We start from the raw sequence: 27,174 nt of genomic DNA on the forward strand, positions 1-27,174 counted from the left end.
CTGCAACTATTTTATGTATATATTATTGCTCTAGAAAGAAAAGCTATTTTGTATCTCCAAAATAGTAATTTCAAAGGAGAAGAGGGAAAAAATCTTAAATTTCAGTAGAAATATTATTCTCAGTAATTTTCTATTTTATTTCTATAGGTCCATTCATCATGAAAATTTCACACATTGTGAGGGACAGCTGCTGTGTTCAAATGCAGTAGTAAACCAAACATTAACAAAAACCGTGATACATATTTTTATTTGGACTGAGACAATATGAATAATGTAATTCTGAGAGTGAATATAGGAAATATAACAAAAGGTCATGGGACAAAGAGGTAAAATAAGCCTTTTTTTTTGTTGTTGTTGTTGTTTTTTTCTTTATTTATTTTAGTAGATTGTAGTATACTCTCTGTTAGACGTGTCCATACCTACGAGCAGGGGCTGGGTGAACTGCATGTTGATGTATGTTTGACCAGGGAACTTATGAATGGCTGGAGGGAAGAAGTCCACTTTTAGACGTGCCATTTTAGCATTGATTTCAGCCTCTATGTAGTGCCACTCGTTATCATTCAGAGCCTTTGGAGTATGGATAGTCACATTCCTGATCCCATCACCCACCATGAAAATAAATATGACCTCAGTGGTGGCTGAGAGAGAGAGAGAGAGAGAGAGAGAGAGAGAGAGAGAGAGAGACAAAGAGAGACTGAGAAAACGATTGATATAACAATAAACCATTTCCTGAAGTCTTTAAACATTCAAAAAACTATTATCTTCCTTTCATCCACTAATTACTACCTACTGGGTTTTAAAAAAAAGCTTTCCTATTTTCAAACATTCCTTCATTCATTATCTGTAACCCTTATCCAGTTCAGGGTCACGGTGGGTCCAGAGCCTACCTGGAATCACTGGGCGCAAGGCAGGAATACACCCTAGAGGGGGCGCCAGTCCTCCACAGGGCAACACACACACACTTACTCACACCTATGGACACTTTTGAGTTGCTAATCCACCTACCAATGTGTTTTTGGGCTGTGGGAGGAACACACCAAACTCCTCACAGACAGTCACCGGAGCAGGACTCGAACCCACAACCTCCAGGTCCCTGGAGCTGTGTGACTGTGACACTACCTGCTGATCCACCGTGCCGCCCTAACTGTCAAACATATTTAGTCAATTAAAATATCTATATACCCTTTAGTTCACCGGTTTTACGATAATTAGTGTAGCATATCTTAAAGGCCTGGGTGCTACATCATATATCACTGGTTAATCACATACTGTAAAACAACCCTGTAAAATGCGCCATAACATATGGGCAGTACGTTCACACCCAAGCGTCATCAGTGCATGTCTATCTGAGACTAAGGTCAATGTCACCTCATAAACACTGACACAACTTAAGCTTCACTCTACAGATACTGTAGCTTTGTAGTATGCCTTCTATAAAAACTGTAGTTTACTGTAAAAATCAAATATATTTTTTGCAGTGCAGCCAACAGTAATGATGTACACAGTGCAGCTGGTCCAGAGAACATGCCTCCAGCTCTGAGAGAAAGAGAAGACTTACAGTTGAGCTCAATCCTGATGAAATTGCGCAGATGGTCATCTGAGTTCTCCAGGAAGACCCCGCTAGTGCGATAGGTTCTGAAGTGGAAGGTGATGTCAGCACTGTTGCCTGGTCTAAAGGGGGGGAAGGTCATGTATGTGGGCTTGGTGATGGCGATGGTGTTCCAGATGCTCCCTGTGAGAAGTGACCCAGTCTTAACAAAAAGCCTCCCGAATACATGTGCACCACTTATAACGTTTTTAATATGGAAATAGATTATAATAATTACATAATAACATGTGGCTACAACTGCATCTGTTACAATACTTGACAACTTTATTTTGTTTTCTTTCTATCATCCATCTCTAAATGCCTACATTATGTGGCGAAAATACTGTAGACAACTGGGTTATGCCCCTCCAGCTGACATTATACTAATGTACAACTGCTCCATAGTGGTCCACTATATTTATGATTTTATGTGTTCAAAATGAGTGCACAATGCTGTAACTAAATTCACTGATCATAAGTTGGAGTCTGTACATTATTTGAATGGTTAATGTCTGTTACTCACGGTCTCCAAAACAACGCAGTGGCCCTACACTGAACTGGGCTTCTGAACCAGTTCGGTTCGTATCTCCAACTATGAGTCTCCTTACAGGCAGGTGATCCCGGAACATCAGGTAGCCCTTATCTGAGTACCTGGTCAACAGAATACACTAATAACAAGGTGTACATGGGTCCCAGTGCTTTAAAACCCTGTATGAAAATGCAAACACTCTTCTTTAGCTCATTTCCAAACATCTTTTAATACTGTAAGTTGTGGAATATAACATTCACATTCATTTGATCATTGATTTATCCATTCACTCTCTCTTCATTCAGTCTTTCTCTTTAAATCTCCCTTTCCCATTTTGCCTATTTTTCCCTCTCCTGGGTCTATAACTATTATTCTCTCTCTCTCTGTGTATGTGTGTGTCTCTATAAATCTCTCACCACTGTCGGTAATCTGCATCGCAGTTGCACCAAAACTTGGAGTCTGTGCAGGTTTGATTGATGGCGCAGCCACACTTGCCGCTCTCAGGGAAAGAGCCGCCCCAGTAATCATGACTCTCATTGTGACGACCGACCCAGTATGAATAAGGCCTTCCATCTGGATCAGGAATAAAAAAGAGCAAGGATGGAAAGGTGTTATTAATGTCTTCTCATACAGCTGTTCTACATCGCAAAAACATAAATCGCTGTCAGCTCAATGTACTGTCAGTGTACTGTACACCAATTTACAGTAATTTCACTATACTAACCACCAGAGACACACCCGTCTCATTCATTCTACAGTTACTGTAGATACAGCTCCACCCACAGCACCAACAACCTACTGATTTCACTGACTCCACCTCTTATTTAAACACCAGATCAGAGACACTAGTCCTTTTCATGATTACATTTATCTATTATTTTGAATACAAATTTAACTCATAGATTAAACTTTATTTTCATATTGTCTAGGTTGGACATTTCCCCATTTTACTCCTGCAGGGAACTCTGAGTTAGCAACTTCTAAAATAAACTGTTAAAAATGAATGTCAGCCCACAGATGCAAAACAGAACAAATAGTAATGTAAAATAATAATATTTCAATAATCACACTGTTATCAGCCATAAAACTGTCAGTCAGATACTTACGTGGGGTGTTTAGGAGGCGGGACTTATAGCACATGAACTCAATCCACTGTTCGCAGTATAAGGATGTGTTGGCTAAAGCAGTCACCTCATCCCACGAAGCGTTTACATACCGAAGATCTCCGATATAAGGCTGGTCCACACTGGAGCCGGTCACCTTACTGCTTTCCATCCGGTCGTGCTCAATAATTGTCCATGCCCTGTTCGCTAAAGGAAAGCAGAGAAATGGCAAAATAACAGAATCTGTCATGGTAACAGAACACAGGCACAGTAAATCTTTTGTGCTGTGAACTGGAATAGCTGGCCCTGTTTCAGAATACCACCGCAAGTCAAATTTTATTTAATCAGTGTGGCAAGTTCACTAGAGACAGTGAGAGTGACATAAGAGTGAGGACTGCCAGTTATGCTCCAAAATAAAGGAAGTTGATGCAGAAAACTAAACATTTAAAGATGAGCAGAAAACCAGTGGGTCCAACATATTCTGAAAGCATGGCATTAATCAAATCAGCAATGTGAGGCACCCCTGAGAGACAAAGCACAAATCTTGAGGTTTGGACCTTTGCTGGGAGGTAGCTTTAACAACTGGATCACATCAATTTTCCCTAAGAGTCCCCTTGCTGTATGATACATACAGTTTAAAATGAAGGAATAGTGTTAGTAATTGTTTGGGAAAGACAGGCTTTGTTTTCTGCAACAAAAAATAAGAACCTCATTATCTAAATTGTCTTTAGGCACCATCTGAAGCTGTATGAACCTGGCTTTGCTTGTTTTCTTGCAGTAGTTGATTGTCTCGGTTAATTACCTGCCTCTTTTTCAGGAAATGGGTTTTGTTTAATAGCCTGAGCATTCCCCTCATCTAGTTAAGAACAATGCTCTTGGCACTGAACACTCTTTCCCTTTCTTTTACATATGAATTTAACTTGAGTGGACTTGACCTGCTCCAGGACTGACAGAATCAGTGAAATGTCTTCACTAAAAATGCAAACAGATATTAAACTGAATATTTTGGTCTTGAACAGTTTCCTCTTCTAAATGAATCAGAGGAACATTTGCCAAGGTAAAATAAAAAGGAGTGAGGTGAAGTGACTCAAGATAACACCTGTCAGTGTGAGGTTGATATTCAGTGATTACAGCTGCAAATATTAAGAGGTGACCATAGCTATGTATGTGGACACAGCCACAAGAGCAAAACTGATCCCAGAATGAGCAGGAGAATAGTGTGAATGGAAGAGCATGAACCAAGGAGATCCTCCAAAGAGATACAAGCTAAACCCAAAGGTCAAGGTTCATTAGTGTCTGATCACACCATCTGTTACATTTTGAGGGGGCAGCCTTGTCCTAATGGTTAGACTGGACTTGGTACCAGAAAGCTGGTTCGATACCCAGGAACATCTAATGCCCTTGAGCAAGGCACTGATCCCCCAAATCCTCCCTGGGCGCCGGGGATGTGTGTGTGTGGTCACTGCCACAGATGGGTTAAATGTAGAAGACACATTTTGTTGTATGTTGTACAATAACAAATAATTGCACATTCTTAACATTGAAGTACACAATGAAATTTTCTAAAGTGGACAGAAGAAACAAAACTGGAGCATTTTGGCAAGTCACGTCAGCTGTGTTCACAGACAAAGTTTTCAAGAAAACACTACACCTACCATGAAACATGGAGGAGGTTTAGTTATGTTTGGGGACTGTTTTGCTGTGTCTGGCGGGGCACAATAAAATCTCAAGATTATGAAAGCATTTTGGAGCAAAAGGTACTGCCACAAACAAAACGCTGGACTTAAGCTGCGAAACAAAGTGAGGAATTTGAGGTGAGTTCTTTAGTGGTGAAGATAATGAGGTCAGGTGAGATGAGGGACTTACGCTTCATCTTGCAGAAGACGGTGAAGGGCTTCAGTGGGCCACTCAAGTCTGGGTCTATGGTGTAGTTTCCTGACCAGTATTTTCCATTCAGTCTGTATGCCTCACACGACTCTCTGTACACGGCTGGAGAGAGAATTTGAGGTCAGTCAGGACAGCTTCATTTGAACCTGCATATACAGCCATATAAATTTAAACACACCATTAAAAGTGGTACTCACAGTTATGACAGACTTCTCCTTTGTATCCTGTGTTATTGCAAATACACAAGAAGTCGTTCCAGGACTGAATGCATCTGCCTCCATGTTCACAGGGGTTCGGAGTACACCTAAATACACACGCCATAACATTGACTTAGCATAGCACAAAGTTGCTCACCTGTTATTTCTTGTGAAACCAGCTTATACTTTTCAGGGAAAGGTTTACATTAGACCTGAGAACTCTTTTGTGAGTATTTGTTAGCAGTCAAACAAGAATATTGCTCGGTAAAATTGTATTCCTATACTGAGCTCTTTAGATTCTCAGTTATCTTCATCAATAACAAAAGCACATAGATATTTAACAATGGTTTCACACTCATATCTCATTAGTGTTGAATTCTACTGACACTGCTGAGTCTTAAATAAATCAAGACATCTTATAAAGGGGCAAAATTATAGTTTGTTATTTTATTAGGAGCAAAGCAACCAACAATTTGGAGAAACCATGTAAAATACATGTAAAATAATATCATGCATAACAGTACATGCATTTTATGAATTTCTGAGTTAATTACTTCTTAAAATATCCCCACATTTCTAGCCTTTGTGTGGTCTCATGCTTTCTTTGTGTTTATTTTAATGTTTTTTTTTATATATTTTATTTTATTTTTCAAATTTAACTGGAATAGAGTATATTCATGGAATTGAATGATAAAAAATATTGATATTATATATATATGCATTTCTGAGATACTGAGTTTTTTCAGTGCCATCTCTGGCCTTTACATGTTCGGCAAATCTCCCAAAAAACCCCTCTGATATCCAACCGGGACTATATCAAAACAGCAATGGGAAAAGTGGAAATGTGAAAAGGTAGAACTGTACATCATACTAACAGTGGGAATCCCTGTGGTGCCAACCAAAACTGACAACTCTAATAAGTTATAGACTATAACATATAGCCAAGCTAACAGTCACAAACATTAATTACATAAGGCTGAAAAAAAATTATATAAAATGCTGCCAGTGCACAAGTTGTGGCACATTTCATATCTATTTAGCTCTTTTTTTAGTGTGTTAAATCAAGTAGAAATATTGGGCACAATTAAAGGAGTAATCAATCATGTTTTCCAATTCATCTATATGTACTAAAAAGGCCATTATGACAATGTCTACCGGCCTGGAATTTAAATATGGCCACTTCCATGAATGGGACCGAGTCTATGATGGATAAAGCAGTTCATTCAGAGATTATAAAGCAACTCGATACTTCAACTCGATACATCTTGCATGAGTTGCACTTTAATACTATTAATTGTGCACTTTAATAATATTAATACAAAACCAATGAATATTATAATCATTGCTACCTTTTGATGGTAAAAATTATTTACTGCTCCTTTAGAGAAGGTGATCCTTTCACTTAGAAAATTATTATTTGAAGAATCAGGGATAATTTGGACACACAAACCCACCTGTCAGTAATGCCACACGTCCCCAGCAGCAACTCTGTGTATCTGCCCCATTTCCTCTGCAGCATCACATCGATGTCCACAGGCTCGTCATCAATAAAGATCTGCTGCATACAGCCATGGAAGCGAGCCAGCTTGGTCACACAGCGAGCCGTGTTATTAGTCTTGGGACAACCTACGGAAAGCCATACCTGTCACTCCTATGCTTAATCGCAGCCCAGAAGAAACGGCTACACTACAACTCTTTCTGTTCTATGTGCCAGGGTTGGAGAAGAATTGGATTGAAGGTGAAAGTGTATGGGTCCTGCTCGCTCTTTCAGTTCCTGTTGTAATCTCTCTTCCTTCAGTTCGGCCCATTACTCACCCCCGAAAAAGTAGCGGTCTCCAGTCTTCACCTGGAACGGGTTTGTGATCTTCAGTGGAGAGCTCTCATCCTCGTCGATGGTGATGGTCAGTAAGTTGTCTTTGGCAGCAAGGTCCACCGTGTGCCAGAAACCATCGTTCAGACGGTACCCTGGAAAACAGAGCTGTTATAACTTAATTTGTCTGATGACAAAAAGAGCTCAGAATACCTTGTTTAATATTGAGCAGTGATTTCGGTTAGGGTTAGACGGGCCAAATTCCATAAACTTGTTATAAATCAAACACTTTTAATACTGATAATGCATATTTAGCACAAACAGCACAAAACAGATAAGAGTTAGGTAGTGTGTAACTTTTACTCAAATATAGGAATCTGTCTTGGAACATGGTGAAAACACTCTTTAACCACATGGGAGTCAGACTTATTTCACATCATAGAGTAACAAAAATAGGCTTTTTAAGATTCAGGATCCAACACTTAAAATTCATTCATTCACTGTCTGTAACCACTTATCCAGTTCAGGGTCATCCAGAGCCTACCCTGAATCACTGGGCGCAAGGCAGAAACATAACCTGGAGGGGGCGCCAGTCCTTATCAATTTAAAATCTCCAGCTACTCTTTAATGCGGACATGTTATCAATTAAATCCCTTTTCATGTCATTTACACTGAACAGGGCTGAAACAGGGGGAGTAAGCTGCTAGAGTGTTTGATCCTTGTGGGTTTTTTGACATAAGCAAGTCACAGTATTAATTAAGACTCCAGAACTGTGTTCACTTGTGGAAAAGCAGGAGAATATGCCCCCTTTAAACTGCTTGAAAATTCCACTGATAATGGACTAATAGGAAGTGTTATTAGCTTGCTACGTTAACTCATCAGTGGTGCAGCTGAGTGTTACCTGCAGCGAAGCGCAGTCTTTTGTTGTCCTTCTGAATCAGAGTGACATTGACCTGACCTTCACTCAGACCCAGCTCCAGAGAGCCCAGCTCATCCGCAAACCTGGTAAACATCAGCAAACCCGTGTAATCCCAGGAGCGGAACTTAAATTTCACTGCCAGCCGGTTCCTCCGGAAAAAACCCGGCACCTGCAGGTAGTTGTTGGGGCCTGCAAACGTCAAGGGTCTCCAGAGGAGGTCTCGACAGGTATAGTGCATCTTTTTCTGAAGAAAGCAGGGAGGAAAGGACGAATGCTTGACACATAAGCTGCATTTTATAGATTCATATTCATACTGTAGATGTATCGATAAGTACACTGTCCATCAATTGACTGGGAACATAAAGCTTTTCAAAAACCTCTTAAATACATTTCCTTGCTTGAACACTCACTGTCCAATCTCTCATCTCCACTGACCATACAGGAGCCCTTGTACTGAGAATATATACTGAGATATATACTGTAGTTGTCAAATGTCTCAATAGCTATAAAAATACCTTTTTAGGGGCAAGTCGTACTTCAGGGTCATGGTACTTGGTTTTGTAGATGACATTGATTCCGTTGATGAAAACGTTCTCCATACAGCCACGAAAGTTAACCTTACCGGGGAGATGTGGCATGTCTTTTTCTATAACTCCGCCCACATATATCTGAGGAGGAAAAGGACAACACCCGAGCTCAGATTTACAGTTTGTATTTCCTAGCAGCACTGATAACATAGATAAACTAATAACTGTTACCAATTTCGATCGTAAGTGAATGTATTTTCATCTCATTTTTTCCATGCCACTAATATATATTTATATATAAAGTTTACTTTTTCAATATATCAAAGTTACCATATAAACAATAATTGTAATTTACAAAATAAAGCACTTTTTTCACTTAAAAAGAAAACTAACAGAACACATTATTTGACCACAGGTGCTCAAACATGCACATCTGATGTGTCAGTAGTGTCCATAATCTACTTTAACTCAGCTGAATGAGAATGAACTGAATCTATTCATCCGAGTATTTGACTGAAGGACTCTGGTCACCTGTTTGTCCAGGTCCAGGTAGTTAAACTCCCCGTTAAGGATGCCTGTCTCTGTCTGGCTGTCCAGGGTCAAGTTGACCTCTCGGCCATAGCGCTTGATGGTGACATAGTGCCAGTGCTGAGTGTCCAGCAGGTTGCCCACCCTCATGGTGGTCATTCCATTTGTGTTATGAACTGTGCTGCTCCCTGTACAATCAGAGAGCACAACCAAGAAAATAACTACTATTAAGTAATGTGCCCTGTAAACAACTGTTCTGATTTTACAGTAAATTACAACACTTTTTACAATAATACAGTGTCTTGTTTACACATTTCCCATATAGCTGTGCAAAAGGAGCTGATATCCATTATCCACTGTCCCACTACAGAAGTAAAAAGGAATTTCACAGTGATTTATGAAGCATTTGTTTGCTTTTGTGCTGTTTGGCTCTCACCCAGGCTGATGTGGAGGTAAAGTCGTCCGGTTTTTAGTTCCAGCAGGAAGGAGTCTCCCTGCAAGCCTTCACTGTAGAGCAGGACCCCATCTTTCTCCAGGGTCTTAAAGTTCAGAGCATAGTGGTCCTGCAGGGTCCGCATCCGGCCACCGGGGAACGAATATGCCACCATATCATCTCCTTCTAAATGCATGACATACGAGTCTACAGGGCGGGGAAACAGAGGGTAAAGGACAGAAATGCAAATGTTGTATTTAAAGAAAAAACTTATATTAAATGTGTAAGTATATTTATAACAGATTAAATGGTTTAAATGGTTAGGTTTATAATTTTGGTAAGAGTGTGGCTTTTATGTGGAAATTCTTAAGATAACACTCACACATCAAACCCCTATCTGAGAAAATAATTTGGAAAATTCCAAATTCATTTGAAAAATCATTGTCTGAGGAAACACAGACAGAAATAAGTCGTCTGTTCATTTGGCATGCCTAGTTTTTCTTCTGAGCCGTACAGAGAGATTAGAGAGCTTTAGGGTTGATTGACGAGAGGAACTGCTCTGTTAAGCAGCTTTGTGCAAAATGTGATTATCAACAGTGCCCCAGTGAAACTGAATGTATCTGTCAGACCCTTCTGAATCTTCAGGAACACAATGAGGCGGCAAGTGGACATGGTGTGTTGTTTTATTTTGCTCTGTGCTATTATTGGCCAGAAACTGAGATAAAAATAATCATAGCAGCCACAGAAGGCCCAGTCTAGACACTACAATCAGTCTTCTTTACCGTAGCGACAGCCATACACCTCCAGCCGGACGCCGATCTTCCCGCCATTTTCCGTGTTCCAGCCCATGGGAAGGAAGCGCAGGTGTTTGGCAGTAAAGGCGTAGTGGAAGACGTTCCTCTTCACCTGGTAGTAGTTCCAGTTTCCAGGCAATGTCTAAATGAGAAAAGATGATGACATTAGAAATGTGCTTTTACTACTACTACTACTACTACTACTACATAATAATAATAATAATAATAATAATAATAATAATAAAGCAGAGTTACTGCACAACTTTAGCAATTCCCAAGTGGTTGCTTGGATGCTGGTTGCTAGGTGAATATGCTGGTTTTCTAAGTGGCTAAATGACTAAAATGGGACTAAAATTAATACATGTTTAAGTCAATGACTAAGATGAACCTAAATCAAAATTAACTGTCAAAATTAACACAGACTCACATACATTTATATATTGTGAGCACACACACACTCTGTTTACCATATTTCCACCTCTCATGACATACGGTGTCCAAGCATCTGGTCGGTCTCCGTACAGCAGAGTGTATTTGGTGACCCAGTCATAAGAGTTAAAGGTCCCCTGAGTGGCGATGGCCATGATCCTGTATTTTCTGCCCAAGTCAATCTGTAGCCATGGCTGCCTGTCCTGAGGAGAGGGAGACCACCCACTGCTGCCTACATACACACACACGCACACACATTGACATAATCTGTTGACATTATACACCCATTATACATTGCTGTTAAAAATGAGCGACATTACTGCTAACATTTACACCACTAGTATATACAATAAGCAAAGCCTAATGATGGTATAACTCTAGATGGCTAAGGGTTATGATTGAATGTAGTTCCTCCCACTATTCAGCAACTTACCATAGAGTTTAGAAAAATGAGCAGAGTAGAGGAAATTATATCTGGATGAGGCCAGGAAAGAAGAGGCGTAGAGAGAATTGATCAATGGATCTAAACACGGCCCTGAGAGAGAGAGAGAGAGAGGATATGAGTATAAAGTGAATTAGCATAAAATCAGTCATCAATATAACTCCCTCCATTAAAGTGTCAGGATAACATCAGTTAATTTAGCAAGTGCAGCAAATGTCTGCTGGGTCTGATTGAACCCTCAGATAGGAGATAGGATAAGGGGTTAATAAACAGGTATCGCTATTATTATTATTCCCAAGGTTCAGGCTCACACTTATGGACAATTCCACACATTCATCCAGTCACTCCAACCTATGGACAATTCCCCACACTCACCAGTCATCCACAGTACTGCGCGACAGTCTACTAATGTGTTTTTGGACTGTGGGAGGACACTAGCTAGCTAAATGCTGCCGGATGAAACATACGCAGAAACGAGGAGAACACACCAATCTCCTGACCAGAGTAATATTGATACAAAGCCCCCCACCCCAGGACCCTGAACCTGTTTAGCAACAGTAGATACAGCTAAATGTGTTCCACAATTAAAATATATGCGAATAATACACTTTGCTTCTCTTGGAGGGTAACAACCCGAAATACGTTCTCGGAATCAAAAGCTGGATATTTTCTGGCCCTATTTGGTTTATACACAGCAGGCGCGGTGACGTGAGTGTGATTTTTGTTAAGGATAGTTTGGCTAAACTTGCTGTTACTTAACGGTTTACCTGAACTATCCTCGCCGTGTCACACGCTTGGAGAAATATACACAAAAGTAATTCTAAACAATGTTCTAAACAAGGTTTTAATAATTCCGATATTGCTGTGTCAGTGTGTAGTCAGTTCAAATTCTAGAAGACGCTGCTTTCGGTTTCTTTCCTCTGATTGGTCAACAAGTTAAAAGAGCGAGTGTTGATTGGTTGCAGAATGGCTGCGAAGGGAACTGTAACTGGGCAAATGAATATAACCGTTACTGGACACGGTTTCCATAAATTAACCACACAGCCAACTGTTAACGCAGCACTACAGAATAGTACATGAACGGCACAGACTTGAAACTGAGCAACAATGACACAAAACTATCTGTCCAACTGTGTGATTAATTCTCTCTCTTGCTCTCTCTCACACACACACCATGGACTGTTCTTTTGCACAAGAATTACTAGCCTTTATTTGCCCGAACAAGTTAATTTCAGGAGTAGGCTATTTTAATAACACACTCTTCAGTGCCTCACATATGAATATATATTAATGAATCCTTTTCTTTGCCAGAATGGAGGAATCAGGAATTCACTGTTCATTGTAACTGTGTTTCACTGCACGTATGACAATATTCAATATCAATATTATTAACTGAACCTAGAACTGTCAAAGTGACCTTGGGGAGAGTAACGTCATTCAGTTCATTTCAATGAGTTTTGTTGTATCTTGGTCTGCAGTGCAGCAAGAAGGTTCTGTAACCTGATGTAAATTTATTTGGTGGCCAAATTGCCTTGAGCAGGGGTGAGCAAACTGAAATCTGATTGAAGCACAGAAGCTCCTTTAGTTTCACTGACAACAGAGAAACACCCACAGGCCAAGCAGAGCCATGCAACATGGTGGAATGTGGCAAGAAAACATAGGATGGTCCTTCTTTTCCCCTTCACTCAGCACAATGTTAGCCAACATGAATAAAACAAGAGGAAAGTTAATTCTCCAAGTGCACAGAGCTCCAGTGATGTAGTCTTAGCAGCAGTTCAAAAGATGTGGTGGCTGGTATCACATGTAGTGGACAATGTGGTATGTGTATTCTGAGTTGCTGCCATCTCTGATTCTGGCTGCATGCTAATGTCTTTTTTTTTTTTTGGCTGCGCACTAATGGATAAAGATTAATCCAGACAAAGGGTTGCTCCTCTTCTCAAGTATTAGAGGGGTGTGTGTGTATGTATGATGGATTGTTGTCATTATGTGGACAAATAAAAGCACTAGTTTTTGTCATTATATTGGCAGAGAGGAGTCTAACCTCCAGCTCCAATTCGTTACCCTCCAGTTCAGAACAAACATGTTTAGCTCCGTCACACCCTTTATTAATCTGTTTCTCACTCTCAGCCTCAGCTTTCATTATTGCATTTCAGTGGCATATTCGTGTTCACTGTCAGTTTAAAACAAAAGGAACTTAAAGGGCCAGTGTATTAGAAAACTTACTTTGTATGGAGGGGTGGATGAATAGATAGATGTATGTGTGTATATCTGTATGTATGTATATGTATAAACTGAAGGATGGATAGAGGGATGGATATACTGAGGATGGGTGTATGGATGAAAAGGGCAAGTGGATGTTCATGTTAATGGTCAGTTTAAAAACATAAATTTAAAGGACAGTGTGAGTGAATGTGTGTGTGTGTGTGTGTCTGTGTTGCCCTGTGAAGGACTGGCGTCCCCTCCAGGGTGTATTCCCGCCTTGCGCCCGATGATTCCAGGTAGGCTCTGGACCCACCGCGACCCTAAATTGGATAAGGGTTACAGATAATGGATGGATGAATTTAAAGGACATATATATATTAGTAAATCTTAAATTGGATGGATGGATGGATGGATGGACTGAAGAATGGATGTATGGATGGATTTATAATGTGAATTTGTTTGTGTGTGTGTGTGTGTGTGTGCGTGTGTGTGTGTGTGTGTGCGCGCACGTGCATGCATATGTGTGTGTGTTATTTGCTGAGTAGACCATCAGAGAGAGTAAACAGTAAATCAGGCAATATTTTTATCTTTTATTTAATTTAATTTATTTATTTATTTTACAGTGCTGCGACAGTTCATTCATTCATTCATTATCTGTAACCCTTATCCAATTCAGGGTCGCAGTGGGTCCAGAGCCTACCTGGAATCATTGAGCGCAAGGCGGGAACACACCCTGGAGGGGGCGCCAGTCCTTCACAGGGCAGCGTCAGTTCATGTCTAATATAAATCCTACTTCAATTAGAGCTGGCCACTATTCAGCCTAATCTAAACAGCAGGGGCAGATAAGCCTAACATAATCTGCAGCTCTTCACTCGTTTAATAGTGTCTGTCTGCACAAAGCCCATCAAATCACACCCACTATTCACCTCTATGATTTGGCAGAAAGATAAAGGACCTCATTATAATAAAAACAGAGAACCACTGACTGAATGAGACAACAGAATGTGGATGTAAATGTTTGTATGTATGTAGTTACTGATAGATGGACAGACAATGAATGGAGAGGCTGATGTAGAGACATATAAATTGATTGATTGATAGATGGGTGGACTAGTGTATGTATATGTGCATGTTTGGATAGATGGACTGTGAATGGATTCATGGGGCTGGGAGCTTTTCTGAGCCTTTATAAAGGCTGCTGTGATCTGCCTGTGTTAGTAGCAGTCATTTCCACCTGTACACACTACAATCTCCTCGTCTTATCCAGAGATCTTGAGTTTGATCCTGAGTGATGGTGTAATAAAACTGGGCGGTCAGTGTTCTCCTCCAAGCGCATTGAGCTCCAGTCATATAGAGGTGAGGGCAGTTCAGAAAGAAGCAGTGGCTGGTTTCACAAATTTCAAGGGAAGAGGTGGCTATCATTCAACCTCCCAGAATTATAGTTTTGACTGGATAGTGTTGTGTGTGTGTGTGTGAATGTTATCACCTGTGTGCAGAGCTCAGGGTGATTTCCCTGCAGACACAGCTCAGCTCAGTCTGGACTTTTACTGACCGTCAGCAGCAGAACAAAGCTCAGAAAGAGTGTTTCAGCACAACATCAGAAATAACATCTCCTCCATCTCAGCATTAAAAGCCCCCCAACTATCTCTCTCTCTCTCTCTGCCCTTCACCCTTCCCTTCCTTTCTCCGATTTCCTTTGATTTCTCCCTCTCACTGCCCCCTCCCGTGTCTCTCTCTCTCTCTCTCTCTCTCTCTCTCTCTCTCTCTCTTTCTCTCTATCTCTCTCCAAACAAGCAAGTCCTTTGAGGAAAAAGCTTGAGTCTGACCTTCACAGATAGGTCAGAGAGAGAGAGTGAGGAAGAGAGGGAGAGAGAGATATGTTTGGGCATATTATTCTTGTGATGCTGAATCACAGATGCTTCGCATGAATCAATTATTTATTCTGTTTGTTCTCTGCTTTACAAAAGATGCCGATATTAATATCATGATCTCCAACAATATTCCGTTTGTATTAACATATCTAAATTACAGATACTAGATTGAAGTGTGTATGTCTCTGCTCTTAGAGGAAGGTGTTGAATCTGGAAGATTCGTCCTCGATCACAAACACTCCAGCACATCCTTAAAGTATTGGATGGAGCTCCATCACTGCAGAGAACAGGTTCCACAGCCCAATACTGGGAGGTGTTACCCCTTCTATTGGTCAATGCTTCTCTATAGAGAGTACAGAATCTGTGCTGGCCACAGTGTGTGAACTTTATAAAGAAACCAGTCGGACACAACATTAAAACCACTGAGGTAAGTAACACTGATTACCTGAAGACAAAAGCACCCGCCTAGGGGTGGGATACATCACGTAGAAAATTAATAGTCAGATGTTGGAAGCAGGAAAAATGCCCAAAATATGAAGGGTCAGAGAGTGTCTCCAAAAAGGGAATCTCAGGCTGTTACTTGACTGATGTAGTACCTACCAAATGTGTTCCAAGGAAGACAGCTGATGAATCAGCAAAAGAGTCATGGGCACCTAAGGTTCACTTGATGTTGCAACATGGTTGCTTCACTGTGTACTTCTCTGTGACCAGATTTGACTTGACTTGAAAGAACAAGTCTGATGTATGGTCCCCACCCTGTAACTATGTCCCCGTCTTAAAGGATCTACTGCTAAAATCTTGGTGCCAGATACCGAAGGACACCTTCCGAGCTCTTGTGGAGTGCATGCCTCGACAGGTCTGAGTTGTTCTGGCAGCACATAAGGGGCTTGCAAAATATAAGGTGGTTTTAATGTTATGGCGTCTGTATATATCTACACAGTGTACAAGATAAAATCATTTACTGCTGCAGATGGCCGACAGGTGGAGAAGAGTCAGGTTGGTCTACCCCACAGCGAGGCCTGTATTATGATCTCTGTACTGACCACCCAGTAGGGGCACCATGTCCATTAAATACACTGCCCTCTCTCTGTCGTTTCCACTAATTGTAAAACCACACAAATTCATCTTGAAGAGCTGCAGCATCAAGTGCTCTAAAAGTACTGTAATAGACAAGTGTCAGTGCAGTTCTGCAGACCAACACAAACAGCAAAAGTTGAGCTGTCTCTGGTGGACCGTGGTAATTGTGTCTAATGGCGCTTTTCCACTGCATGGTCCCTACTCAACTCAGCTCAGCTGGGAACCAAGAGAGAGCAGGGACTTAAAAGGAATTCTGCTCCAGGTGCCAGGGGCCAGATTTACATAATGGAAAATCAAGTCTGGTCCCTGGGACCTGGAACGGAGTTCGTTTTATGTCCATGCTCTCTCCTGGTTCCCAGCCGAGCCGAGAAGGGACTAAATGTTATGTGTAAACACTGCAGAGCACTGATTGGCCGAAGAGACTTGTCAATCACCCCAAAATGCAGACATCCAGCACAAACTATGTCCAAACTACAGCAGGCATTACATTTGTGTTTATTTGACTCACACAGCAGCTCGTAAAATTAGGCTGTGGTCTTTTGAAGAGGTTCAAACGCTCCTTGAATTAAATGCTGATGAAAGAATCCAGTGAGAGAAGGACACAGTAAAAAGGAACATAATAAAACTCTACTGATGATTAGCTCTGGATCACAAAAACAACTTATCCATCCTTTAGGCCCGAGTCAAATAACACTTTAAAAGCTTCTCTCTCTCTCTCTCTCTCTCTCTCTCTCTCTCTCTCTCTCTCTCTCTCTCTCTCTCTCTCTCTCTCAGGAGGGCGTTGCCGTTCATGTCGCAGTATCTAAAATTATTCATCCTCCCTCCCTTTCTCTCACTTATCTTTTCTTCTCTGTCTGTTCATTCCCTCTTTCTCCCCTTCATCTGTCCTGCTTTTCTCTTTCTCTTCTTGTCACTCTCCCCTTGAAATCTTTCCCTCCTTCTCTTTTTTTCTTTTGCTGGCCCCCTCTCTCATTTACCCTTCTCATTTACTCTCTATTTACTTCTCTCTTCTGCTCTCTTTCTCTTCCAAATGCCTTTGTCCTTCTCTTTTCTACACTTCCTCTGTCTACTGTTCTTCCTGTTCTTCTCTTCATCCCCCTCTCTCTCTCCTCTCTAAGGGGATATAGAAGGATAGAATAACAGAGAAGGTGAGTGATGGAGAATCCTGCAGTAGATACAGTGCTGAACACACACATGACCACACACGTTCACCCTACCCCCCCACCACACACACACACACACACACACACACATGGACCACTCAAGGCTGACGCAGCAGATTCAGTTCAGGCGTGTGGTGCATAGAACATGAGCTGAGTCTCAGGCTTTAAGACTGGGCCATCTACAGTCTTTAACATGGCTTTATTAATTATTTAATTAATATTATTAACATTCACTACAATGGACAACCTGTGTTTGCTGCTTTAAAGAACAACATTATATACAGGGTCCAAGGTAAATGCTTTGATACTAACATTCAAGTTCATAAATAACTATTAACTCTATGTATTAACAGATTTTTATTAAAGTTGCGCTACACAGTTTTACTGTAGAGCCTGTGTTTGTTATTGTACTTCACCTACCTAGCCACCAGAGGTTACGCATTCGGAATCCGGACCAGGATTAGTCAAGGTGACCTTCAGTGGCCAAGCAGGTGAACGATGTCAACAAGACAGCCACTCCAGCTCAGAGTGCGGTTTTCCAAACATTCATTCATTATCTGTAACCACTTATTCAGTTCAGGGTCGCAGTGGGTCGCAGGAGCATACCTGGAATCATTGGGCGCAAGGCAGGAATACACCCTTGAAGGGGCGCCAGTTCTTCACAGGGCAACACACACACACACACTCACACATTCACTCACACACTCACACCTACGGAGTCACCAATCCACCTACCAGTGTGTGTTATTGCACTGTGGGAGGAAATCGGAGCACCCGGAGGAAACCCACGCAGACACAGGGAGAACATACCAACGCCTCACAGACAGTCACCCGGAGCGGGAATCAAACCCACAACCTCCAGGTCCCTGGAGCTGTGTGACTGCGACACTACCTGCTGCGCCACCGCGCCGCCCCGGTTTTCCAAACAGGTTGAGAGAATTCAGGGAGAGGATGCACTTGCTCTGATGCAATTGCTAAAATACCCATTTTTAATCATGTTCTGTTTGTAATTATATTCTATATTTCACATTTAATAGTTAATATATGAAATAAAATCACCAAGTGCATCTTTAAATCTAAACCCAAGCCTTAAACCTTACTTTAGCTACTATCCCAAAAAACTACCTTGACTTCCAAACCCTGCTGACACTCTAGGGTCAAGTCCTCTGCCAAATATCCACCTCAGTAAGACACAGAGGGTGCTCTGTATTAGCAGCATGTCCACACAGAGTGTCCGAACATGCGATTATTAATAATTCGCAAAGACCCTGGCAGCACAGCAGGGGTCCGGCTGGGTCTGAGAAGGAGAGCTAGGAAAAACAAAACATCCTCAGAGGAAAAGACTCAAAGACAGAGAAACTGCACAGAAACGTCACCCTCCAGCAAACTGCATCTCTCTAAGAATAGAACACTCCACACCTGAGTACACACACACACACACACCGTTTTTATACAATGTCAGGACCTGGGGTGACACATACTTATGCAGTGACCCTGTAGTGACTATGTAGTTAGTGTCCTCCTCCAAGTGTGTTAACCTCCAGTAATGTGTTAGCAGCAGCATGAGTGGCCTGCTTCGTCTCTCTCTCTCTCTCTCTCTCTCTCTCTCTCTCTCTCTCTCTCTCTCTCTCTCTCTCTCTCTCTCTCTCTCTCACTCTCTCTCTTTATTCCAGCACACACCCAATCACCTGCTAAGAACCCCACTCTGCACCATCAGCTTTCTTCTGTGTGATAGAGTTATATCAGATGCACTTATCCATAAACACAGCTAGAGCATCCATTTTGGTTTTGGCTTTATTCCACCTCTCTCTCTCTCTCTCTCTCTCTCTCTCTCTTACACACACACACACACACACACACAGAGACACACTCACTCTCTCTAGCATGAGAGCTGAGTAAGAGCTGCCTCATCTCTCTCTCTCTCTCTCTCTCTCTCTCTCTCTCTCTCTCTCTCTCCAGTGCCAGAGCAGTAATTCCTCTCAGAATGCCATTCCATTACAGAGGTTCCATTCTCAAGTAAATGGAATAAAGAACATCAGCAATATCAGTAAACCCTCACACATGCAATACATTGCCAAAGATCTGTGGGCACCTCCTCGTCCAACATTTCCTCTGAAATCCAGGGGATTAGTAAGGATTCTGTCCAGTAGTAACAGCCTCACCTCTTCTTGGAGTGATTTAAACGATACTCTGTAACTTGGCTGTGAGCATCTGCTGCTGTTCCGGCCGTGAGAACATTGGGGAGGTTAGATGCTGATGTTAGAGGATTAGTTCTGGATCAAAACACCAGTCTACCTTATACCTAAGGTACAGGATGATGCTCCATCACACCAAGGAAGGTTCTACTGCTCCACAGCCCAATGCCAGGAGCACTCCAGACCACTATTGGTCAACGCCTACCTATGGAGACTAAAGAAGCTGTGTAGGTGTGCATTAGAAAGTCCGGGTCAACAGTAGATTCACCTTAAAGTGACACTAAGTAAGAATTGTTATTTTTGCTCCTATGCTCCCCCTACAGTTGAAAAGTGAAATTGACTTTTACAGCACTGTCCTGAAATTAAGAGGTGGGGAGTGGGGGAATCCCTTCACCCTCCTCCCCACCTCTGTAATGTACATAGTGCAGTTTCTGCTGAGCTCTAATTAGCAAAGAGAGAGAGGCTTTATTCTTTTTATTACAGATCGGTGGAGCATCACACTGATTTTGAATAATAATGAAAAATAATACATAAATATATTGCACAAATTATTGATATAAATTGGGGAAACCACCTGCAAAATGCCAAAAAGCAACCCCTTAAAAACAAACAGCACTTCAGTAAGACCCCACACTCATCTCTGTTTGTGTGATTCAGAAGAAGCTTCATTGCCTCATCCCCTTTCCTTCTCACACCGTGAATCACACACCCACTGTCCACATACTTTTATTGCCACTGACCTCACACCAATGTTAGTATTAGGACAAAATCAGCATAAATGCTGGGAGAGATGTTGGATTAACACTGTGAGTGTAAAACTGTAATACTCTTAGCTGGGTATTGGACATGCAGCCACCTGCATATGCCACAGTGTCTCACAGAGTGATGGATGAGACCGGACTTTTACTTTAGGGCTGTTCACTGTTCACCTGACTCGCTGTGTGCAAAAGACCACTGCACACTCACTGTAACTCCATCACTCTTCAGTCATACTGCTCTTTGTTAAAACACTGCTTTTTATTTATGTGCTGCTATTGAGTTATACTTTGCTCTTTGATTATATACTGCTCTTTATTTATGCACTGCTGTGTTTTTATACACTGCTCTGAATATTCACTTTGTTTGTACACTGTTCTTTGTTTGTACTCTCCTCTTTGTTTATATACTGCTCTGTGTTTACAGACTGCTCTTTGTTTGTACACTTGTCTTTGTTTATACACTCCTCTTTGTTTATATACTGCTCTGTGTTTACACACTGCTCTTTGTTTGTACACTGTTCTTTGTTTATACACTCCTCTTTGTTTATATACTGCTCTGTGTTTACAGACTGCTCTTTGTTTGTACACTGCTCTTTGTTTATATACTGCTCTGTGTTTACAGACTGCTCTTTGTTTGTACACTGTTCTTTGTTTATACACTCCTCTTTGTTTATATACTGATCTGTGTTTACAGACTGCTCTTTGTTTGTACACTGTTCTTTGTTTGTACTCTCCTCTTTGTTTACAGACTGCTCTTTGTTTGTACACTGTTCTTTGTTTGTACACTGTTCTTTGTTTGTACTCTCCTCTTTGTTTATATACTGCTCTCTGTTTACAGACTGCTCTTTGTTTGTACACTTGTCTTTGTTTATACACTCCTCTTTGTTTATATACTGATCTGTGTTTACACACTGCTCTTTGTTTGTACACTGTTCTTTGTTTGTACTCTCCTCTTTGTTTATATACTGCTCTGTGTTTACAGACTGCTCTTTGTTTGTACACTGTTCTTTGTTTGTACTCTCCTCTTTGTTTATATACTGCTCTCTGTTTACAGACTGCTCTTTGTTTGTACACTTGTCTTTGTTTATACACTCCTCTTTGTTTATATACTGCTGTGTTTACACACTGCTCTTTGTTTGTACACTGTTCTTTGTTTATACACTCCTTTGTTTATATACTGCTCTGTGTTTACAGACTGCTCTTTGTTTGTACGCTGTTCTTTGTTTATACACTCCTCTTTGTTTATATACTGCTCTGTGTTTACAGACTGCTCTTTGTTTGTACGCTGTTCTTTGTTTATACACTCCTCTTTGTTTATATACTGCTCTGTGTTTACAGACTGCTCTTTGTTTATACACTCCTCTTTGTTTATATACTGCTCTGTGTTTACAGACTGCTCCTTGTTTGTACACTGCTCTTTGTTTATACACTCCTCTTTGTTTATATACTGCTCTGTGTTTACAGACTGCTCTTTGTTTGTACGCTGTTCTTTGTTTATACACTCCTCTTTGTTTATATACTGCTCTGTGTTTACAGACTGCTCTTTGTTTATACACTCCTCTTTGTTTATATACTGCTCTGTGTTTACAGACTGCTCCTTGTTTGTACACTGCTCTTTGTTTATACACTCCTCTTTGTTTATATACTGCTCTGTGTTTACAGACTGCTCTTTGTTTGTACACTGTTCTTTGTTTATACACTCCTCTTTGTTTATATACTGCTCTGTGTTTACAGACTGCTCTTTGTTTGTACACTGTTCTTTGTTTATACACTCCTCTTTGTTTATATACTGCTCTGTGTTTACAGACTGCTCCTTTTTTGTACACTGTTCTTTGTGTCTTAGGTGTTAGGTGTCTTGCTAAGAGGCATCTCAATTCTCCTGTGGGTCATGGGGATTGAACCATAGACCTTCTGGTTCCAAGCCCTTTTTTCCCACCATTACTACTGGTTTAGCTGTGATAGGTGACCTTTCTGCATGCTGGTTCCTCTCAAGGTTTCTTCTTAATGCTCTGAGACAACATCCGTGTAAAAACTGACACTTAAATAAAATAAAAATGCACTGATGTCAATGTAAACTTCTGAAAATCCTTTGAAAGCAACACTGCATATACATACTCTATTTACCGTAGTATCAAGTATTGCACATCATTGATATATTGTGTTAAAGTTCTACTGCATTATATATATATATATATATATATATATATATATATATATATATATATATATATATATATATATATTGAAGGGGTATGCAATCCCCCAATGCTGAGATGAACATTGGAACTGCGTTCTCTAGTGCGATGGAGCATCACCCAATTTTCTGTCACCTTTGGGACGAACTGGACCTGCCAGAACACATCATCCAAGTCTCCCACTTCACTGACAATGCTTAACGCCATCAAACCCTCCCAGCAATGTTCCAGCACCTAAGCTGTTTCTGCTGCAGTCATCTCATCAACCATCTCAGCCGCCTCCCGCTGACGTCACAGCCCCTGCTCTGTAAAGTTCAGCTCCCTGTCCCTCCGCAGTGCACGTCGCGCGAGAACGAACAACCCCCCCTTCCACGCGCCCAGGTGATGCCTCCCTCCCCCTCCCTCTCTCCATCTCCACGCCCCTCTCTGCAGTGGGCTGGTCCCGTGCGCGAGGACAACGCTGTTACTCACAAAATAAAGATATGTCTATAATGTCTATAGACGCCACAAAATGCTAAATGACCAGTGGGCGTTTTTCAACAGCACCCAACCCACCCCCCACCACCACCACATTACTACATACACTGATATCTGAGGTGATCCGTGTCCTTCCCGCGTGCCCGGGATGGGGGAGGGGGAGTGAGGGAGGGCGCGAGAGACGCACCTTGCCATGCAGAAACTTCCGAAGCACTGCAATGCAGAGAGCGCGTGCACTCGCGCTACTTTCTGCTCTCCCCGCGCGCGAGCTCACAGCTCAGAGCTTAACACGAGCCTAACTGTACTTCAGAGCAACGCGCGGTTATAAAGCATTCATCATTTTAATACGCGGAAGGTAGATATCTGTGTGTATATTTCCAATATTTTATAAATTAACATTTCAGCAATGCACGCACGCGCCGCTGCACTGGATTCAGCTGCATTGCACTGCACTGTTGCAAAAGAACTATTATTAAAGCAATCTCCCGCGACTTACGTGCCGAGCAGTGATGGAGGGCGAGGAAGAGGAGCGCGAGGCCGCCGCAGCTGATGATCCCCATCTTCATCCTGTGCCGTGCACGCGCACTGCCCGGTGCATTGAATTAGCAGCTGCTTCCCTTCCACATCATCTCCGAGGGTAACTTTTTTTACCAACAGCGCCTCCAACTCTCTTCTCCTCCTCCCACTCTGTCCCTCGCTTTCCTCGCTCTGCCTCGCTCTCTCCGGCGCGGGGGCGCGCGTCCGTGGCTGCGTTTGCTGCGGGAGCGCGCACAGCCGCTGTAGCTGTGCGGAAGTTTTGGAGGGACTGGCAGTGGAGGCTGGCGCGCGATGCATCAGCAGGGCTTTGGGGTTTAAGAGCGAGGGAGGAGGGGCGGAGAGGGACGGAGAGACCGATGGAGAGAAATGATACTAGGCTTTGACCGTTTATTTTCAACCCTTTTCAGAGAGAGAGGGAGAAAAAAAACTTCTCTTAAACTTCGAAGTTCCTGTATCAGCACCAAACTCACGCGCAGGTTCTACGTCACATCAGTCTGTGGACCGCATTGCCCCGCCCACTCGAGGGTGAGACGTCACTGTAGGCGGTCCGTGGCCTTATTTGCATTCATGAAAGGCAACGCCCACTGGGAATGTGATGCATTAAAGTGGAGGTGATTTACCTAACAATATTTTTTGTTTTATTTCTTGAAATAATCTTTACATCCTGCTAGCAATCAGTAAATTAGGTGCTATGGTGACAAAATAAAACATTAAATATTCCTTTCCTGTATGAGCCGGAACTGTTAAAACCCTTTCCAATCATTTCTTTCGGAACAAACAAAATGATTGGATGGCTTAGCTGCTACTAGTCTACTACATCACCTTCACATTCACAGAGGCTCACACCTGAAGAAACACCTGGAGGGAAAAAAGGACGGAGGGAGAAGGCTTCCAGCAAAAAGAGGTTGACAAGAGGCATCTGCGAGTGACCAAAGACGGTCCGATATTGTGTTAGAACGGTTACATGATCCGATACATGATAATAACACAAAATATTTTCTGTGTATAGTTCCATAAAATTCCATGTTAAAATGAATGAATGTCCTTTTAATCACAGATAGATAGATAGATAGATAGATAGATAGATAGATAGATAGATAGATAGTTTGTGTGTGTGTGTTTGTGTATATATGTGGGTGGGTGTGTTTGTGTATATATGTGTGTGTGTTTGTGTGTGTGTGTGTGTGTTTGTGTGTATATATGTGTGTGTGTGTGTGTGTGTATTTGTTTGTGTGTATGTGAATGAATTAATTGCATTTATTGTCACATACAAAGTTATACAAGTACAACATTGCAGCAAAATGATTTCACTGCTGCTGATTTCGCTGATGTGTGTGTGTGTGTGTGTGTGTGTGTGTGCTTGTTTGTGTGTGTGTGTGTATCTGTGCTGTGGGGCGGGGAGAAGGGAGATTTGCAGTGCACTAGGCCGTGACTGCAGCTCGTTGGTGAAAGGCTTTGGGCTTAAGAAGTGGGTTTGTGGGGCAGAGCAGAGCGCGGGTGACACTGGTGCCCAGGAGCATTGTGGGATTTGCAGCGATTCCAATCAAATTACGTTGTATGTGATTTTTGTTTTTTTCCCCCCTTTCTAAGTCTCTGACCTCCCTCTCCACCACACTGATATGCTCCAATATATGTGATAGTGTGTGTGATCAGGGGGCAGTGGGTGAGGTAATGATGAGAGCGGGGGCTTTAAGGGATTTGTTTTTATTTGTAAAACACCACTGCTCTCTGCACCAGACCCCTCTCAAGACAATAACAGGGTTTATACTTTTCAATCTCAGACATCAAGTCTTTATTATAGATCTACAATTACAATACACACACACACACACACACACACACACACACACACACACACACACACACACCCACACACACACACACACAATATACAGAAATGTAAATAAACAAACATAACAGACATACACATACACAAATACAACACAGGCATCATAGATCAACAAATGCAATACACAGAGTATACACAAACAAAATGACAATACATACACATCATAAACAAACACAATACACAAACATGTAGATAAACAATATATATATTTACATATTATATACAAACATACAACCCATATACATCACATCTATCTATCTATCTATCTATCTATCTATCTTTCTGAAAAAAAAAAACATGTGCTCTAAACACTATTCACAACAATCTATAACTCCTCCCACTTTTCCAAATCCGTTTGATCTCCATCTGTTTCCACAGCGACCTGCGCCTCCAGCGCTCTCCCTCAAATAAATGAGGAAGCAGTGTGGGCCATCTGGACGTCCTTATAACTGGACACAGATGTGCTCTTGGTTAAAGAGACAGGACACTTCTCTGTGTGTCCACTGAGTGTCAGTAATTGTGGATGAGTGAATTCAGCTGTAATTGGATGCATCTATTCAAATGCAGAGACTGTACAGTCTTCATACACAGCAGGAATCATTATTAATAAAAGCTGCACATCTTTAAGATGTGTTAATGTGGAAAACGAATGATTCTACTGATGTACAATGACTCTGAACACCAGCTGCTTTGAGAGTGCTGAATCTGAAGGCGGTGTTTATACCTGTGTGGCTCCTCCAGCTCATCTCATCTCACCGGCTTCTAAAATAACAATTGGCCTCCTGAAAGTGCTATAAGCCTGAAATTACTGTTATAAAGCCATTGATTCATGATACGCCGGAAGATTAATGTGCCCCCGCTGGCTCAGACTTTTGCTTCAAAGGTAAACGTATATATTTATCACCTACCACAAGACCCCATACACATCCTCACTGACCGAGCCTCTGATATTCCTGCCAGCACTGGCCCTATTGAGTGGTCAGCAGATTCCTTTTATCAGTCCATTTATCGCAGCTGGCCCCGGCCAATAACGTTACTGCTGTTGGATTTGCAGCCAAACTTATTTATATCTCACTCAAATCTTGACAGTTTTACCTTCACTCAGAACCATATGCTGCACACTCATAATACCACTGCTGTTCTGGAAATACAGCACCAACCAAATAATAGCAAGAGGGCATCTGATATTCAACAAATGAAGGCTATTGTTATAAAAGCAATGCAGAATATAGTCTTAATAATGAGTGTCTACAAATTTCTGGACATGGTGTTTTTGCTCAGTGGTGATCCCATGCTGGTTATTTTCCATGGGACTGAAGGGTGTTTTAAAGTGTTGAGCATGGACTACAGGCTATTACTGTACACTGGTGGGTGTTTTTAACGCATCATGCTGTCGCTACTAATAGTGACTCTACACAGTTCTTATACTGACCACTAGATGGCTTCACTGGCCCGTATGTGAATTCAAACTCAGCTGATTCTACTCCTGCCCAAGGAATCTTCTGCCCTGTTGCATTAATTATGTTTACAGCCTTTATTCATGAGTGCCCGTTTAGATTTGACTCCCCTTCTGATGTCACAAGGAGAGTCAGTGCAGTTGGACCTCCCCTCATCTGAATATATCCAATCACAACTTCACACTTTTTTAAATTATGAAGCAAAGG

General features: G+C 41.7%; 1 protein-coding gene across 1 annotated transcript in view; it reads right to left on the bottom strand.

Moving 5' to 3' along the window:
- Positions 1 to 23,797, bottom strand: part of cntnap1 (contactin associated protein 1) — a 37,940-nt gene extending 14,143 nt beyond the window's left edge. Inside the window, exons 1-17 of the mRNA XM_066641724.1 lie at positions 23,621 to 23,797; positions 11,178 to 11,279; positions 10,783 to 10,976; positions 10,304 to 10,457; positions 9,525 to 9,728; positions 9,092 to 9,276; positions 8,549 to 8,701; positions 8,016 to 8,277; positions 7,120 to 7,269; positions 6,759 to 6,930; positions 5,305 to 5,411; positions 5,087 to 5,209; positions 3,224 to 3,427; positions 2,534 to 2,690; positions 2,112 to 2,239; positions 1,559 to 1,732; positions 420 to 638 (exon numbers count right to left, since the gene is read on the bottom strand). Coding sequence (XP_066497821.1) covers positions 420 to 638; positions 1,559 to 1,732; positions 2,112 to 2,239; positions 2,534 to 2,690; positions 3,224 to 3,427; positions 5,087 to 5,209; positions 5,305 to 5,411; positions 6,759 to 6,930; positions 7,120 to 7,269; positions 8,016 to 8,277; positions 8,549 to 8,701; positions 9,092 to 9,276; positions 9,525 to 9,728; positions 10,304 to 10,457; positions 10,783 to 10,976; positions 11,178 to 11,279; positions 23,621 to 23,690 — 2,758 coding nt within the window. The 5' untranslated portion in view covers positions 23,691 to 23,797. The remainder of the gene's footprint in view (positions 1 to 419; positions 639 to 1,558; positions 1,733 to 2,111; positions 2,240 to 2,533; positions 2,691 to 3,223; positions 3,428 to 5,086; positions 5,210 to 5,304; positions 5,412 to 6,758; positions 6,931 to 7,119; positions 7,270 to 8,015; positions 8,278 to 8,548; positions 8,702 to 9,091; positions 9,277 to 9,524; positions 9,729 to 10,303; positions 10,458 to 10,782; positions 10,977 to 11,177; positions 11,280 to 23,620) is intronic.
- Positions 23,798 to 27,174: the final 3,377 nt, after the last annotated feature.

Source organism: Hoplias malabaricus, chromosome 13 (assembly GCF_029633855.1).
Source record: "Hoplias malabaricus isolate fHopMal1 chromosome 13, fHopMal1.hap1, whole genome shotgun sequence".
NCBI classification, from domain to species: domain Eukaryota; kingdom Metazoa; phylum Chordata; class Actinopteri; order Characiformes; family Erythrinidae; genus Hoplias; species Hoplias malabaricus.